Source organism: Ictalurus furcatus, chromosome 17 (assembly GCF_023375685.1).
Source record: "Ictalurus furcatus strain D&B chromosome 17, Billie_1.0, whole genome shotgun sequence".
Classification (NCBI taxonomy): domain Eukaryota; kingdom Metazoa; phylum Chordata; class Actinopteri; order Siluriformes; family Ictaluridae; genus Ictalurus; species Ictalurus furcatus.
This window is the reverse complement of record NC_071271.1, coordinates 6,233,928-6,248,774: the sequence shown is the minus strand read 5'-3', so window position 1 is coordinate 6,248,774 and position 14,847 is coordinate 6,233,928. Positions and strand designations below refer to the sequence as shown.

Sequence of the window (14,847 nt, the reverse complement as noted above, 5' to 3'; positions counted from 1 at the left end):
AAATTGACAAGAAAGCAGTAAGAATATTGCCAGGATTCTAGACATACCTGTGGAAATGGGTACTGTTTTCGGACAAGTAAATGTACACCTGTTCAATGAATAGTGTATTTTTATTACAGGAATATATACTCTTATTTATTTTCAAAATAGATGGACTCGATTGATACTCCGGATTGTGTTTGTATTTATGTGAGATTGCTTTCTATCAGTATTTCTGCACAGTGTTTTATATGCTAATGTTATATGTTCATTTTCTGCATTATGTCGGGATGAAATAAGGTCCCACTCTTTATTTATTTTTATTTTTTTTGGGGGGACCACTTGTGGTGTTCCTGCTTAGCGCATATGCACAGGAGCTCTGCACATACAGGTGGCGAGAGAAAAAGGATACTGTCTCTGCTGTCTTAATTCTGCACCTGTCACTCAAACAAATCTAATGCTCTGATAGGCTAGTCCTCTTTGTTTACTTTGAACCCTTTGAGTACCTGGCAGCGAGAATATTATCTACACTATGCCGCACAATACAATCCAGTCCGGTTGTTTGAGAAGCAATTTAAAATGGAACGTCCTAAGAATACGCGTAGATGATTCAGTGACCGCATACCAAATTCCTGAACGTTCTCGTGAGGAAGATTTGAATGACGCTTTCAGTTCCTCAAAGGGAGAAAAACTGCAAACTTGTATTTTGATTCCGCTTTTCTCTTTGCTTAGTAAATGTTCTGTATGAATCTGTTTCTCTCTCTTGCTTTCTCCTTTTTCAGCACAACTAGAATGTGTCTTTTGACCTACGATAACATTTTAGGCTGTCAATGTGCCTTCTCAGTTCTGGTTTCGGGATACTCTCTTAACGTTCTTGCTTTTTTTTTTTTTTTTTTTTTCTTCTTTCTTTTCTCTCCATTTTCACCCAACTCTGCATGCCTTTGTATTCTCATAATGACCGAAAAAAAGACGTTTTAAGTGTTTGGCAAAGCTCTTGTAACAACAGACCTTTTTGTGACCTATCTTTCTCTCTCTGCCAATGTTGTCGTAATAAATATGAATGCTGGTGTAGCGGAAATGCGTGCCGTTCTTACTTCTTCCCTTTCCTTCTTTCTTCCTCTTGCGACTCAAAGTGGATTTAGCCATGCACGAAACAAGCACACTGCACAAGTTCCTTGTCAATTTCACAAATGGTTTCTGCAAGCAGCCGTGTCAAACAAAACCGTATATATAGAGCATGTCGTGGTTGTTTCTTTGGAAACAAAAAAAAAATGTGGTGCAATAATACAGACGAGCAAAAAAACGTATCGTGGTTATAAAACGACGAATACGACCGATTATAATTAAGTAAAAAGAAATGATTAGGAAAATGATCAGTGTATTTGTTAGCAAGCTTGGATGCATAAAAATTGTGGACTAATGACTTGAAGTTTCAAGTGGAAACTTATACAGTACTGCGCAGAAGTGTTAGGCACCCTATTTTTTTCTTATTACAAACTTTGTTATAGATTTGTTTTTATTTCATGTTTTCTATCATGACCTTATCGAGTCAGTACAAAAACATTATAGATTTCCAAACATTAGAAAGATGTTTGTATGTCAGTAAAGAAACGAGTATATTACATAAAAGAACACTTTTATTTATTTATTTATTTATTTATTTATTTATTTAAATAAATTATTCTTCCCCCAGGGGAAAAAAAAAACCCATAATAAAGGATGCTGGATTTATTTTAGATGCAGGTGCAACAGTCAAAGTCTCCAGAAAAACCGTGGCTGGTTCTGTAAGATGTAAGACTTTTGCACGTTACTGTACTTAACAGTATAGTCCACGATATTTCCAAATTTCATGGTGTGCAGAAAATCTGCTGAAGTCTAAACCAACATTCTGCTAAATATGAATGGAATCTAAAATGACAGCAATTTGTCTTACTTAAGCAAGCCATTGAAGCCTGGGATAGTTAACACACAAAAGAGTGGCGAGAGTATTTGAGTTATTTAGTATTTAGCGAACATTGAAAAGAGCCTGAAAAGCTCCAAGGCACATCAATACCTTCATAGCAGTAAAGATTGATGAATTTTAACTGTAGCTATTCCACAGCGCTGTTGAGCGCCTCGTGAAATAAACACATCATCAGATTCATTTTCTATAACAGCAGCTCCGACAGCAGTGCCCGCTGGTTTAGGTTTAATGTGCCTCTTCTATTATGTTATTAGTTTATAACAGCATACAGAGTGATTTGCTGGGCAGATAATGCACATAATCGCAGCCTGCTGATAAACTGATTTTAAAAAGGTGTTAATTAGTAGAATTTTATAATCACTGACATAGTGGCTCTTTCGGTAAGGAGATTTTACATTGCTGGAGTCTGAATGTCAGCGCTTTGCTGTTCCTTCATGTTTTTTTTTTATCAGGGATTATTATTATTATTTTTTAAAAATATTTATTTTGGTTTATTTTATTTCTTACATATTTTACATTTATTTAAAGAAGGCGGGCCACATGTGTGAAATGTCCAGGGACGGTGCGGTCTTTGTGAAGTCATGTGCAACAGTCAATACGTTTACATGGACAACAATAATCCGATATTAAGACGATACTCTGATTAAGAAACTAGCATGTAAACACAGGTTATTGATGACCTTAATCCGATTAAGGTCATACTCAAAGTAAACACAAATCGAATTAAGACGTGTGGAGTACTCCTATTTCAGTCGCATTATGGATGTGTATGTACACAGCTTAATCACACTATTAACGTCGTGTGGGAGTTTTCACCGCATTTTGTGACCGGACACGATCACACACGGCAGTGCTCAACCGTTTGACAGCAAACAAGAAAGCACGGCTGCGTCCAAGACCACGTACTTACCTACTATATAGTATAGTATACATGTATTTCGGCTGCTATATAGTAAGTACGTACGCGGTTTGGGACGCAGCCCATGGCTTCAAACAGTCATCTTATTTGCACGTATATCATGATAAATAATTAACTGCACTTGAAGCTTTCATAAAAATTGAAAATGAAACACCCAAAACTGTATACGGTACCATAACGAAGACCAACCGTATGTCGATACGTGAAATTCTGGAGGGACGTCGTACGGCGTGGCGTGAGGACGTAATGACGTGTGACGTTAATCGATCTATGTTCTATAACATGTAACACGGGAACATGAAAGGAATATTCTAAATGCGACTCATGTAAACACCTTAATCACAATATTGTCTTATTCAGAATAAGGTCGATAATTAGATTACTGCTGTCCGTGTAAACGTAGTCATTGAGAGCGTTGCACTCTGTGCTGGGTCTCAGAAGCACTTACAACCGAACAGAGTTTTCTCTCAGAATGCTGAAATATGCCGTCTCTACGTTCTGGATCTTTCAATGCAGTGACGCTGCCTTCTTGAGTGGATTATGATTTTAACATTGTTGTTTAGGCCACAAGAATCACTCGGCTGTAGTACGAACTGCACACGCCGTCTCCTTCCAGAACTCCATGTTTTGTTGAAAACACCAATCAACTGAACTAACTCGCCAGTTACACTAAATAATACGGGAAAAGGTCACATAACACATTGGGCTAGGCCTCGTTTATTACCTGTAGCTCATTTACAACTTGCTCTCAACTTAAAAAAAACAAAAAACAAAAACTCATGCACATGCATTTGCACTTCATCCACGTTTATGGACTGTTTCTCATCAGTGACATCGAGGAGGTTAAAAATCAGAGCACAACTGCGAAGTCTGATGTAGTCTTACCGGGAACACACACATACACACACACTGCCATGGCGGTAGCTATGTCTCCATCCACGTATTTTTATGCAAATTCTGGGATAAAAATGCAGGATGGAAACACCAGATGCGAATAAAATCTCCAAAATGTGCATTTAAAAAACGGATACGCTCAACTGAGGTGGATCTTTTTTTTGGTGTGCACTTATATAGTGCTTTTTTTTAAACCTTAGCCGTTCCACAAATTGCTTTACACTGCTTCTTATTCACCCATACACACACACACACCCCCCAACCAGTGGTAGCAGAGCTGCCATGCAAGGCGCTAGCTTGCCACCGGGAGCAACTTGGACCAAGGACACTTCGGCATGTGGCGTCATGTGGGCCGGGAATCGAACCGCCAACCCTACGATTAGTGGACAACCCGTTCTTCCACCGGAGCCACAGCCGCTAAGCCACTATTCGATAAGAAGTCTTTTTAACGAATAAGTTCCTCGATGTGCATCAAACAAGTCATGTGACTTTGCCTCAGCAAATCATGTGACTTGTTCATTGATAAATGGCTCAGAAAAATAAAAACGGTGGCGAGCGAGATGTGCCAGTTTTGTTCTCTTTAACACATGGGATCGGAGCAGTGGAATATTCGCAAATGTTTTATGCGATATTCCATTTTTTTGCGTAAGTTCAATGCGGAACTTGGATGGAAACATGGCTGCTGTCGCGCGTGGTCATTTTTCCATTGAGGGACAGGGTAGAAGTAGGCTGACGCTTTGATACAGTCAGTAACTGCAGACCTACAAAGACCAGCACCTGTATGGTAGGTGTACCTGGAAAAAGTGTCCCCCAAGTGTCTATCTGATGTTAACTATTTCTGAAAGCATTTCTCAGGTCATTTGTAGTGGCCAGGGTCAAACATGCCTACAGTAGACCAGGCTGTGTAATCAGTAGGTGTCACACAGGTACACAGTAATATCCCTAGTGTTGAATTAACCCCCAGAGCGTTTATATAGTCCAACTGGACTATAAACACTTCGGCTATGAATTCAACACTGGGGATTTTGTTGTGTAAGGTTGTCTCCACACTGCACAGGTATATAGGCATAGAAGTTTTATATATACTTAAAATTATTATCCTAACCTGTTTAAATTCAAATCGGTTCAAACTACGCTAAAATGAGCTCGGTAAGTCTTTAACATGCAGTATTAAACAACTGCAGTGTTTTAATCAAAAGTCATTGGACAGGTTTAATTCCGGAAGGAGTCATGTTCACTTTCCATACAGCAAAAAATGCCTTTCTTGAAACAAGCAAGACACGCTTACTTAAATCTAGTTTACTAAAAATTAAACAAACAAAAAAAAAATCTGTCTCGGTAAGAAATCTTGAAAATAGCATACATACCTAGTCACTAAAAATGCTATTGGATCTTAAAAAGTAGACAAAAATGCCAAACTTTGGTTGCAGGTTATGCTTATTACAAGCAATGAAAACACAGTTATTCAAGATGGAGTTAACTAAATTGAGACTAAAATATTTTAGTCTCTTGTTTGAGCTGATTAAGAATTTATCCCTTAATCTAAGCTTAATAATTAGCAAAAAAAAAAAAAGAAAGAAAAGCTTACAATAAAACAATTTCTTCCAACAGCGTAATAAAAGTAAGTGAGTAAAAATAAGCATTGGTATTTTTGCCGTTTTTATTAAAACAGGGAAAAACTCTGCAACATAGTGTCAGGGATTGTAGAAGGTGCAGATTTTTTATCGAATAAAGTGCAAAACAAACAACCAAAACTGTGAAAACATGCCCACAAACATGCGGATTATGAGAGCGGCTGTAGCACACATGACAACAACAAACGCTTGAAAATTAGGTGCTGAAAAAGTAAAACTTCTATAGGGGTGCTTATTAGGGGTAACACAGAACAGGTGTGAGTGATAAGTGAGATGTATGAGATGGTCATGTGACATGCTAGGGCTGATGGGTAATGTAGTTCAGTGTGGACTTCAGCGTAACCATGACGCAGCTGCTTTATTGTAAACTCTTTAAGTTGTGCAAGTGCAAGCTTACTCCTAAAATAAGGGAAACAATTGTGTTACCTCAGCTGGAATATTATAGCGGCAAACCATTGTTCTGGCTTGTTACTGGTTAAATCTGGCTTTATTTTACTGGAGGATCTTATTAAGACGAAGTTAGATATACGTTCTTAAAATGAGATTACCTTTCTAATGTAGATCATGCTTGATAATATTATTTTTCTTTTTACACAAAAAAATAAGACTTATTTCCTAGAAACAAGGCAGGTTCTTATTTATTTATTTATTTATTTTATTTTTTAACTTTCTTGAAATTCCTTTTTTTTGTGCTGCATATACAATGTGATCTTGGTCAACATAGAAAAAAAGAACATAGGGAATCAATTCTGTGTTTAATTGTTTGGTTTGGTTTGGCGGTTTAGATTTATGATCTGGAACCACACAGGTTTCTGTTCTCTTTCAGAGGTTGACGATCTCAAGTTCGATCCTTTCGGGAATTCCGGCATCAGCGGCCTGACCGGCTGCGACTGGTCCGACAAAGACGACGCGCTGCCTGGCCAGGGCACGAAAGCCCTGGGAGTTCCTGTGTCTGGTCTCCCGTCCTCAGCCATGCTTCACAAGAAGGAGACGCCGTTTGGAAGCTCGGAGAACATCACGCACACCACACTTGAAAAAGTCACCACGTTCCCCATCGAGGACGCAGGGTTTGCTGACTTTGCCGATTTCAGCTCCGCCCAGCACACACCTAGAGAGGAAGAAGACTACGATTTCGGTGACTTCGCCAGCACCGTTTCAGAAAAGTCCGACGCAGCTGATCCGGGTCTCGAGGCCGCACATCCCGAGGTGCCAGACGACTTTGGGGCTTTCCAGGCTGACAAGCCCAAGTTTGGCAAATCGGACTTCCTCAAGGCAAGTGCTCAGCCGAAAGCAAAATCCAGCGAGGAGATGATCAAGAATGAGCTCGCCACATTTGATTTGTCCGTGCAAGGTGAGTGAGCCACACTGGGGGTGGGGGGATTGGGGGAAGAAAAAGGCAGACTGAAGAAGCAGACATTGTTTTTTTTTTTCGCTTGCTGAGAAACGTAATATGATGTAACATAAAAGCAAAGGAAAATTTAAGCATTATAATCAACTAGTATGATGATATATGAATAACAAGATGGCTAGCATTTGAATAACAACATTTGAGGATGTTAGATTTGCCTGGTCTTTGCAATACCGAACCAAGTTTCTCTCTGTGGTGTACTGGGCCTGATAAGGCTGGCACGTAGCGGATCCACAGCTGCCGTCAGCAGCTCCATTAGTTATTCCAGCTAACAATAGATGGCAGTATTGTGACTGAAGAATCTGCCAAATTTATCAGAGACGGAGGAACGCAGCCAGACAAACGCTACGAGCAAACGTTAACAGCCCCCTCGTTCATTAATCTGCTGTCATTTATTGTCGCGTCCTCACAGTGATAAAAGCTTATTTGCTTCTCGCCGCCCCCTCCTCAACGTCAGAGTGATTTTGTTGCTATGAAAGCCTCGTTGTTTTCCCTGTCCTCTGTTTGTGAGTTAATCTGATGAGTGTGTCCTGTGCTGCAAAAGATTAGTGATGTGATGGTCACCTGGAGACTGATGTGAATCTTTTGGGAGTGTGAATGTCTGTCTCAGTGTCACCAGTGTGTGTGTGTGTGTGTGTGTGTGTGTGCGCGCGCGCGTGCGTGCGTGCGTGCGTGTCTGTTTGTGCTGTGTGTGTGTTTAGTGCCTGCACTACACGTCTCTGTGTGAAATCTGCTGAATAATTTATACCTACACCACTGGCCTGCTGCTTCACTACATAATTATCATTTGTTGCAAATGAGGTATTTGTGGTCGCTGTCCTGGTCCTGGATGCATTAGTAGCAACGTTTTAGGGCTGAAAGTTGCAATTAAAGAACAGGATAAATACCGAGACCCACATAATAAATGAAGCATGGTGGAAAAACAGTAATTGAAACATCATTAATGAATCAGGGCGTGTGTGTGTGTTTGCAGGGTCCCATAAGCGCAGCCACAGTCTAGGGGAGAAAGAGATCTGCTCCACACCTTCTCCTGCTCCTGAGCAGCAGTTCCGCGATCGCTCCAACACCTTGAGTGAGAAACCAGCACTGCCAGTCATCCGGGACAAGTACAAAGACTTAACAGGAGAGGTTGAGGTCAGAGCTGCTCTTCTCTCTCGGTCCCTCTTTCCCAGTCTGACAGATGCACTGGTTCTTTTCTGGATTTACTCAGCATAACTATGTTCTAATAATCACCTGAATACGTTTGAATTCTCTCTCCCTTTCTCAACTCTTTACAACCGCTCTTCTCCGCTGCGACAACAAAGGAGAGTGAGCGCTACGCATATGAATGGCAGAGGTGCTTGGAGAGCGCTCTTCAGGTAACACTGCACCCGTACCCAAACACGTCAAAACACAAACCTCACAAATAAGAGTGCCAGGGCTCTTCAAACCGTTAATCCTCAGGGCTCCACTGCGTAGAGATAGGGGTTGCCAGTGTATTTGTTTATTTATTTAACAGCATGACGGTGATCAGTAATCAGCGACTTTTAAAGTTGTTGTAGTCATTATTTTAGACCCCGTGCTCTGATCCTAGCTCCTTATAACCTAGGATCATTTAAAAAAGGTTTGTGTTCATAGTGTTGTATGTGTGCATATGAAGAGCTAATATATTCAAGAGAAGCAACAGACTCCCACAGGATGAGAGATATCTCTTGGGCTTATAACATATATATTTATATATATTTTATATATAACATTTAAAAAAAAAAAAAAGAAAATTAGAGATGCACCGATACTAAATTTCTCAGCCGATACTGATAACCGATTATTCAGAGTGATATCGGCCGATAACAGTACAGATATTTCTGCCTTTTATAACTTCTTTTAAATGAATAATAATTAATTCCACAATTCTGAAAGAAATGCAAATAAAAACTTTATTCTCTCCATTTCAACAAGTAGTTTCACAGTAACTGGTCTCAAATAGAAAACACATTATTCCAATTAAGATTAACACATGAACTAAATTCTAAAGATTAAAGTAAGATTATTAACTTATTTAATGTTATTAATTCATATTAACATTGACTGAATTCTAAAAAACCCTCCTGTTAGTCTCACATTCACTCTCCACAAACAAAAGCATTTCTACTTCATCATTAACATCAAACTGGTAATATATAATATCAACTTTTTTATATATTAACATTAACTGGATATGAAATATACTACTCTACAAATATATTTTTCTGTGCAATATATACTTTTTTGTCAACTCGTCTTCATTTAAATCTTTCAACGGTGTACTGGCGCTTTAATTAAACGCGAGCTGCTCGACAAAAAAAAAAAATTAGACTCGACGCCGAATCTCCCGCTTCACTGCTGCAGCGTCTGGTGTAAAATTTTATCGGCGCAGAGATTACAGAGATTACAAACTGCAGTTTTGTCGTCATTCCACACAAGAGACATCATCTTTACACACAGCACGAATTTGATGTGTTTTCCCGCCCTCTTTTGATCGACAGGATATAATCGGCCCTGACCATCGGATGATTTTAAACTATCGGCCGATAGCATGAAAAATTGCTTTTATCAGCCGATCATCGGTGCATCTCTAAAGAAAAGTAATGCATAAGACCCAAAATCACATCTAATAAATAAAATGGGGGAAAATACACGATCAGGCATAACATTAAAACCACTGACAGGTGACGTGAATAAAACTGATTATCCCATTACAATGACAATGGATATATTAGGCAGCAAGTGAACAGTCAGTTCTCTATGTTGATGTGTTGGAAGCAGGAAAAATGGGCAAGCGTAAGGATCTGAGCGATTTCGACATGGGCCAGATTGTGACGGCGAGACAACCGGGTCAGAGCACCTCCAAAACGTCAAGCCTCGTGTTCTGTCTGATCGGTGTAATATTACTGCGTTAACATAATCAGTTTCTGTACAGAACACTGAACAATATCTATGCTGTAAGGATACCGGTGGATTTCTGAGTGAAGTAAATCAAAAGGCTTTGTATTCAGTGAGTGATTGTGTTTGCACTTTGCTCTGGAGTTTCCTTGGATTCTTGCATTCAGGTCCACTGTCAAAGTAATAATCAAATTCATTGAAAGATTCAAAAACTCCTCAGCCTACGTTAAAAACACTGTACATGTTTTCAGCCAAAGTTGTGTTCTGGCGATATGAAGTATGTTCGCTTGATAAACCTCTAAGGCTTTATCTCGAGCTTTAATTGGGCTTTGTTTTAAAAAAACAAAAACAGATGTGTTTATATGGCTAAACGTTTGTGTACACCTGACCACCTCGCCCATATGTGGTTCTTCCCGAAACTGTTAAACCTGGAATGGGATGTTCAACAAAGACATCAGTGTGACGGTCAGGTGTCCACAAACTTTTGGCCGTTAAGGTTTGTAGTGGCATAAAATTATAGAATAATTTTGAATAAAAACACAAAGTGAGAATTTGCCGAAAGTCTTCTTCCCCCACACCGTCCAATAAAAACGACACATAGTCCCGTCGATATGTGAATGATTGACAGTTGTGTACGTGTTTTAAACACCCTTCCCCCATCTCACAGTAGCAATCTTTCAGTTGGTGCTTTCCTCTCGACTTGAAGTGAAAGCACTAAATCGAAAATGTTCTTTACCGTACTCTCCCCTTCCCACCAGTGGGGTTATGTATTATTCCTCTTCAGGGTTTGGCAGCTCGATACAGTGTGACAGGTTTAAATTCTGTGAGTTGAAGGTTCGGGAATAAAAAAGCTGAAATGTCTCTAATGAATAAATTTCATGGGACACATTTGCCTAATATGCTTAGTATTTGACTAGCATTGTATTCATAGAATTAATCATAGCTGTGATTTTTACATTCTTTAAAATTACATAGCAAAGGATCTGTGTCAGGGGGAAAAAAGCTCATCTCTCTCTCTCTCTCTCTCTCTCTCTCTCTCTCTCTCTCATATGCTACTTTTCATTCTCTCAACATTTTTCATTGCATCTCGACCTCCCCCTGCTTCTTCTCTCTTTCACTCTGCAGGTGATCTCCACTGCCAACAACACCCTTAATGGTATCAGCAGTTCCACCGTGTGCACTGAGGTCATCCAGTCCGCACGAGGCATGGAGTACCTACTAGGTGAGAGCTGCTGGGATTAACATCCACTGTATCACATCACTAAGTAAATTCTTCATTCTGATTGGTCAAAGGGTGTTGATTAATATTCTATCACAGCAGCTCTGACAGTAATGTCAGTCTTTAATTAATGCAGCCATTTTGTAATACATTATTGTTTCTATAGTAACAACTAACTCCAAAGAGACCTTTGTGGAAGACGCTGACATAATTTCCATTTAAAAGTTTTAAGCAGATTTATTTGTTATTTAACAAAGCAGCTTATGTAACGGTTGCTATGGTGAAACTTTCTGTAACGAGGAACATTTATTTACCATTCATGGAAGGAGACTTCACATCCGGGCTTTGAGGTAAAGGATACGTTTTCATCCAGAGGAAAGTTTTCAGGGTGATAACGTTACACTTTATTCAGTAACTCTCTAATTAAAAAGAAATAAATAAATAAAGACTTTTGAGGGAACAGCTGCTTATGGAAAGCGGTAACTTGTTTTCGCAAGACCTCCTGCAACAGGAAATGTAACTATAAGTGGATAAAAAAAAATTCTTTTAATAAACAATAAGTAAATATTTCTGTCGTATAAGAGGAATTAAACTATTGCGAACATGCTGTCGTAGGACTATAATCTACTCCGGGGTGGAATCTCAGAGTTATGTCATTTTCAACCTCCATGCATGTGCGCTACAAAGTAGGGGGAAAACATTGATGCCTCCATGACATCCTGTATAGTCAATGTTATCGATTTAACAAGTGAATATGTCCGTTTGATCTAAAGCATATACTTGTATAAGAACATAAAGGTAAGTGCTACCTTTTTATGTTTACTGCTGATGTTGTGAGCGGCCGTGTTGACTCGATGTAACTCGTAGGAACTCGGAGTTGAGTAGACCATCCAGAGTTAGGAATTCCGAGTTGAAGGGGCTTTTTTTTGGTTCTTCCTGTTCGGAGGTTATGACCTCTAATCAAGTGCAACAATACTGTTGGGGTCATATGGATCTGTTTTCTCAGCACACACTGCACAACTGACAGCTTAGTTCTTTTAGATTCATCCCACCTTACTTGTGCATTAATATCCCCTGTTACTGCAGCTGTGTATGTGACAGGGCAGTAGTATCAGTAGACACTTAAAAAAACTACAGGAAAACTAGTCTTTATGATGGATGAAGATTATATGTTAAAAACAGATCAAGATGCATTAACAATGGTGGTATTATTATTATTATTATTAGTAGTATTATTATTATTATTATTCCAGCCTGGCACTGAATCCAAATCAAATGTGTGTTTGTGTTACAGGTGTGGTGGAGGTGTATCGTGTGGCCAGGCGAGTGGAGCTGGGCATCAAGGCCACGGCCGTGTGCTCGGAGAAACTGCAGGAGCTGCTGAAAGACATCAGCCGTGTGTGGAACAACCTCATGGGCTTCATGTCTCTGGCCAACCTCACGGTGAGTGGGTCCACCATCGGAACGAAACGCTCCAGGCACCCTAACTTTTTGACACAAATCTCATTTTTCAGTCAGGTGGAACGTCATTCAACACAATTTTCGAGACGTCTTCTAGTGAGTTTTTTTCTGTGCTCTGAGGTGGTGTGAGGCAGATTGCTGGTCAGTGCTGTGTAGCAAAAGAACAAAAAATGGAGAGATGGGTTTGTGCTCAGTCTAGAGGTTCACCCCTGGGAGAATATTACTTTTCAAAGAGCAGACGATAATATTTGAGGTGTCTGTGTGTGTGTGTAAGTGAGCGAGCTCTGGGCAAGAGCGAGTGGGAGTTGGAAGGCAGTATATGAATTCTCTTTTCATGCAATCCAAAAGCACCTTGTCTTGTCCGAGGCTTTGTACTTTTTTTTTTTTGTGCAGGTGTATTGATCAGCAGACCGGATCAGCTGCTGTAATTCCACTGCCATCTGAGGCTTAGAGGAGTCTAAAATCACTTTATGGAGCATAGGCATTCATTCTCTGTGTCTGTGTGTGTGTTTGTGTTTGTGTTTGTGTGTTTTTCCAGCCTGATGAGAGCTCTCTGGACTTCTCCTCCTGTATCCTGAGGCACGGCATCAAGAATGCAAAGGAGCTGGCTTGTGGAGTGTGTCTACTCAATGTGGATTCGCGCAGCAAGGTCTGCATTGCATACACAGTCATACCAGGCCAGATATATTCATGTATTGCTATTCTTATTCCTGTTACCTTCACCATGATGTTTTACCTACAATCACAACAGCAAAAATGCCCTAACCTCACACAATTTTGGTCACAAAAGGTCCGAGTCTGACCTCTGCCCTTTGCCTTTGGTTATTTTGTAGAAGAAAGAGGAGAACCCATTTGGACGTCTGTTTAAAAAAGTATGACAAACTGGTCTTTGTTTTGGTGCCTTTGGGAAGCTGGTGGTCCTAGTCCAACGTGCCAAAATGACCCGTGTCTATAGCAGTTAGATGGAAACTCTGTAGCTTGTAAGTGTGTGAACCCTTTAGAATTTTGCATAAATCTAAAACCTCATCAGATTTTCACACAAGTCCTCAAAGTAGACAAAGAGAACCCAATCAAATAAATGAGACCAAAATATTATACTTGGTCATTGATTTATTGAAGAAAATGATCCAATATTACATATCTGAGTAGCAAAAGTATGTGACCTTTACACAAAACATTTTTCCATTAGCCTTCTGGCTTGTCCATGTGATCTTGAGCAAACTGCAGAAGGGCAGCAATGTTCTTTTTGGAGAGCAGTGGCTTTCTCCTTGCAGCCCACAATATTGTTGTTCGGTGTTGGATGGTGGACTCCTAAACAGTAACATTAGTCAATGTGAGAGATGTCTTTAGTTGGTTAGAAGTTACCCTGGGTTTCTTTGTGACCTCACGGACTATTACATGTCTTGCTCTTGGAGTGATCTTTGTTGGTCTCCACTCCTGGGGAGGGTAACACTGGTCTTAAATTTCCTCCATTTGTACACAATCTGTCTGACTGTGGATTGGTGGAGTCTAAACTCTTTAGAGATGGTTTTGTAACCTTTTCCAGTCTGATGAGCATCAACAACTCTTTTTCTGAGGTCCTCAGAAATCTCCTTTGTTCATACCATGATACACTTCCACACACGTGTTGTGAAGATCAGACTCTGACAGATCCCTGTTCTTTAAATAAAACAGGGCGCTCACTCACACCTGGTTGTCATCCCATTGATTGAAAACACCTGACTGTAATTTCACCTTCAAATGAACTGTTAATCCTAGAGATTCACATATTTTTGCCACTCATAGATATGTAATATTGGATCATTTTCCGTATACAAGTATAATATTTTTGTCTCATTTGTTTTATTGGGTTGTCTTTGACTTTTAGGACTTGTGTGAAAATCTCATGACGTTTTAGGTCATATTTATGCAGATATCCAGAAAATTCTAAAGGGATCACAAACTTTGAAGCACCACTGGATTCCAGGATACACATTCTCTTGGCTCTGGCTGTTCATTCCCAGTACACAGCTTTGCTGAGGATCTGTGAGGCTGCTGTTCTATTATGCATGCTATTATAAATAACTCTAGAGAGTCGGATGATGGTAACGAGTCATTTTGGCACCTCAGTTTGTTAGGGGGGGTGATGTTTCCAAAAGGGCGCAGTTGATTTAATGGGTGGCGGCACACTGATACAGCTGGTAGCGTTGCCTCCTCACAGCTCTAGGGCTCTATCCTGAGCTTGGTTACTGTCCGTGTAGTTTTTTAACGTTCTCTCCATATCTGTCTGGGTTTCCTCTGGGTTCTCTGCTTTCCTCCCATATCCTGAAAACATTGCAGTAGGTTGATTGGCAACTTCCTGCTTCACGCCTAGTTTTCCTGGGATAGGCTCTGGATACAGGATTAAGCAGTTTGGATGGGTGGGTGGATGGATGAATGGATTGAATGCATGGGTGGATGGATGGATGGATGGATGGGTGGGTGGGTGGG

At 40.0% G+C, this 14,847-nt stretch overlaps 1 protein-coding gene across 7 annotated transcripts in view; it reads left to right on the top strand.

Moving 5' to 3' along the window:
* synrg (synergin, gamma) overlaps positions 1–14,847 on the top strand; it is a 43,825-nt gene that overhangs the window by 24,214 nt on the left and 4,764 nt on the right. For 2 of the 7 annotated variants that reach the window (XM_053646454.1, XM_053646453.1), the window contains exons 16-22: positions 6,216–6,740; positions 7,771–7,931; positions 8,102–8,155; positions 10,824–10,920; positions 12,212–12,360; positions 12,917–13,027; positions 13,212–13,250. In XM_053646454.1, the coding sequence (XP_053502429.1) occupies positions 6,216–6,740; positions 7,771–7,931; positions 8,102–8,155; positions 10,824–10,920; positions 12,212–12,360; positions 12,917–13,027; positions 13,212–13,250 (1,136 nt within the window). Of the gene's footprint in view, positions 1–6,197; positions 6,741–7,770; positions 7,932–8,101; positions 8,156–10,823; positions 10,921–12,211; positions 12,361–12,916; positions 13,028–13,211; positions 13,251–14,847 lie in introns of all 7 variants that reach the window. The other 5 variants (XM_053646452.1, XM_053646451.1, XM_053646456.1 and 2 more) reach the window with 3 other exon arrangements.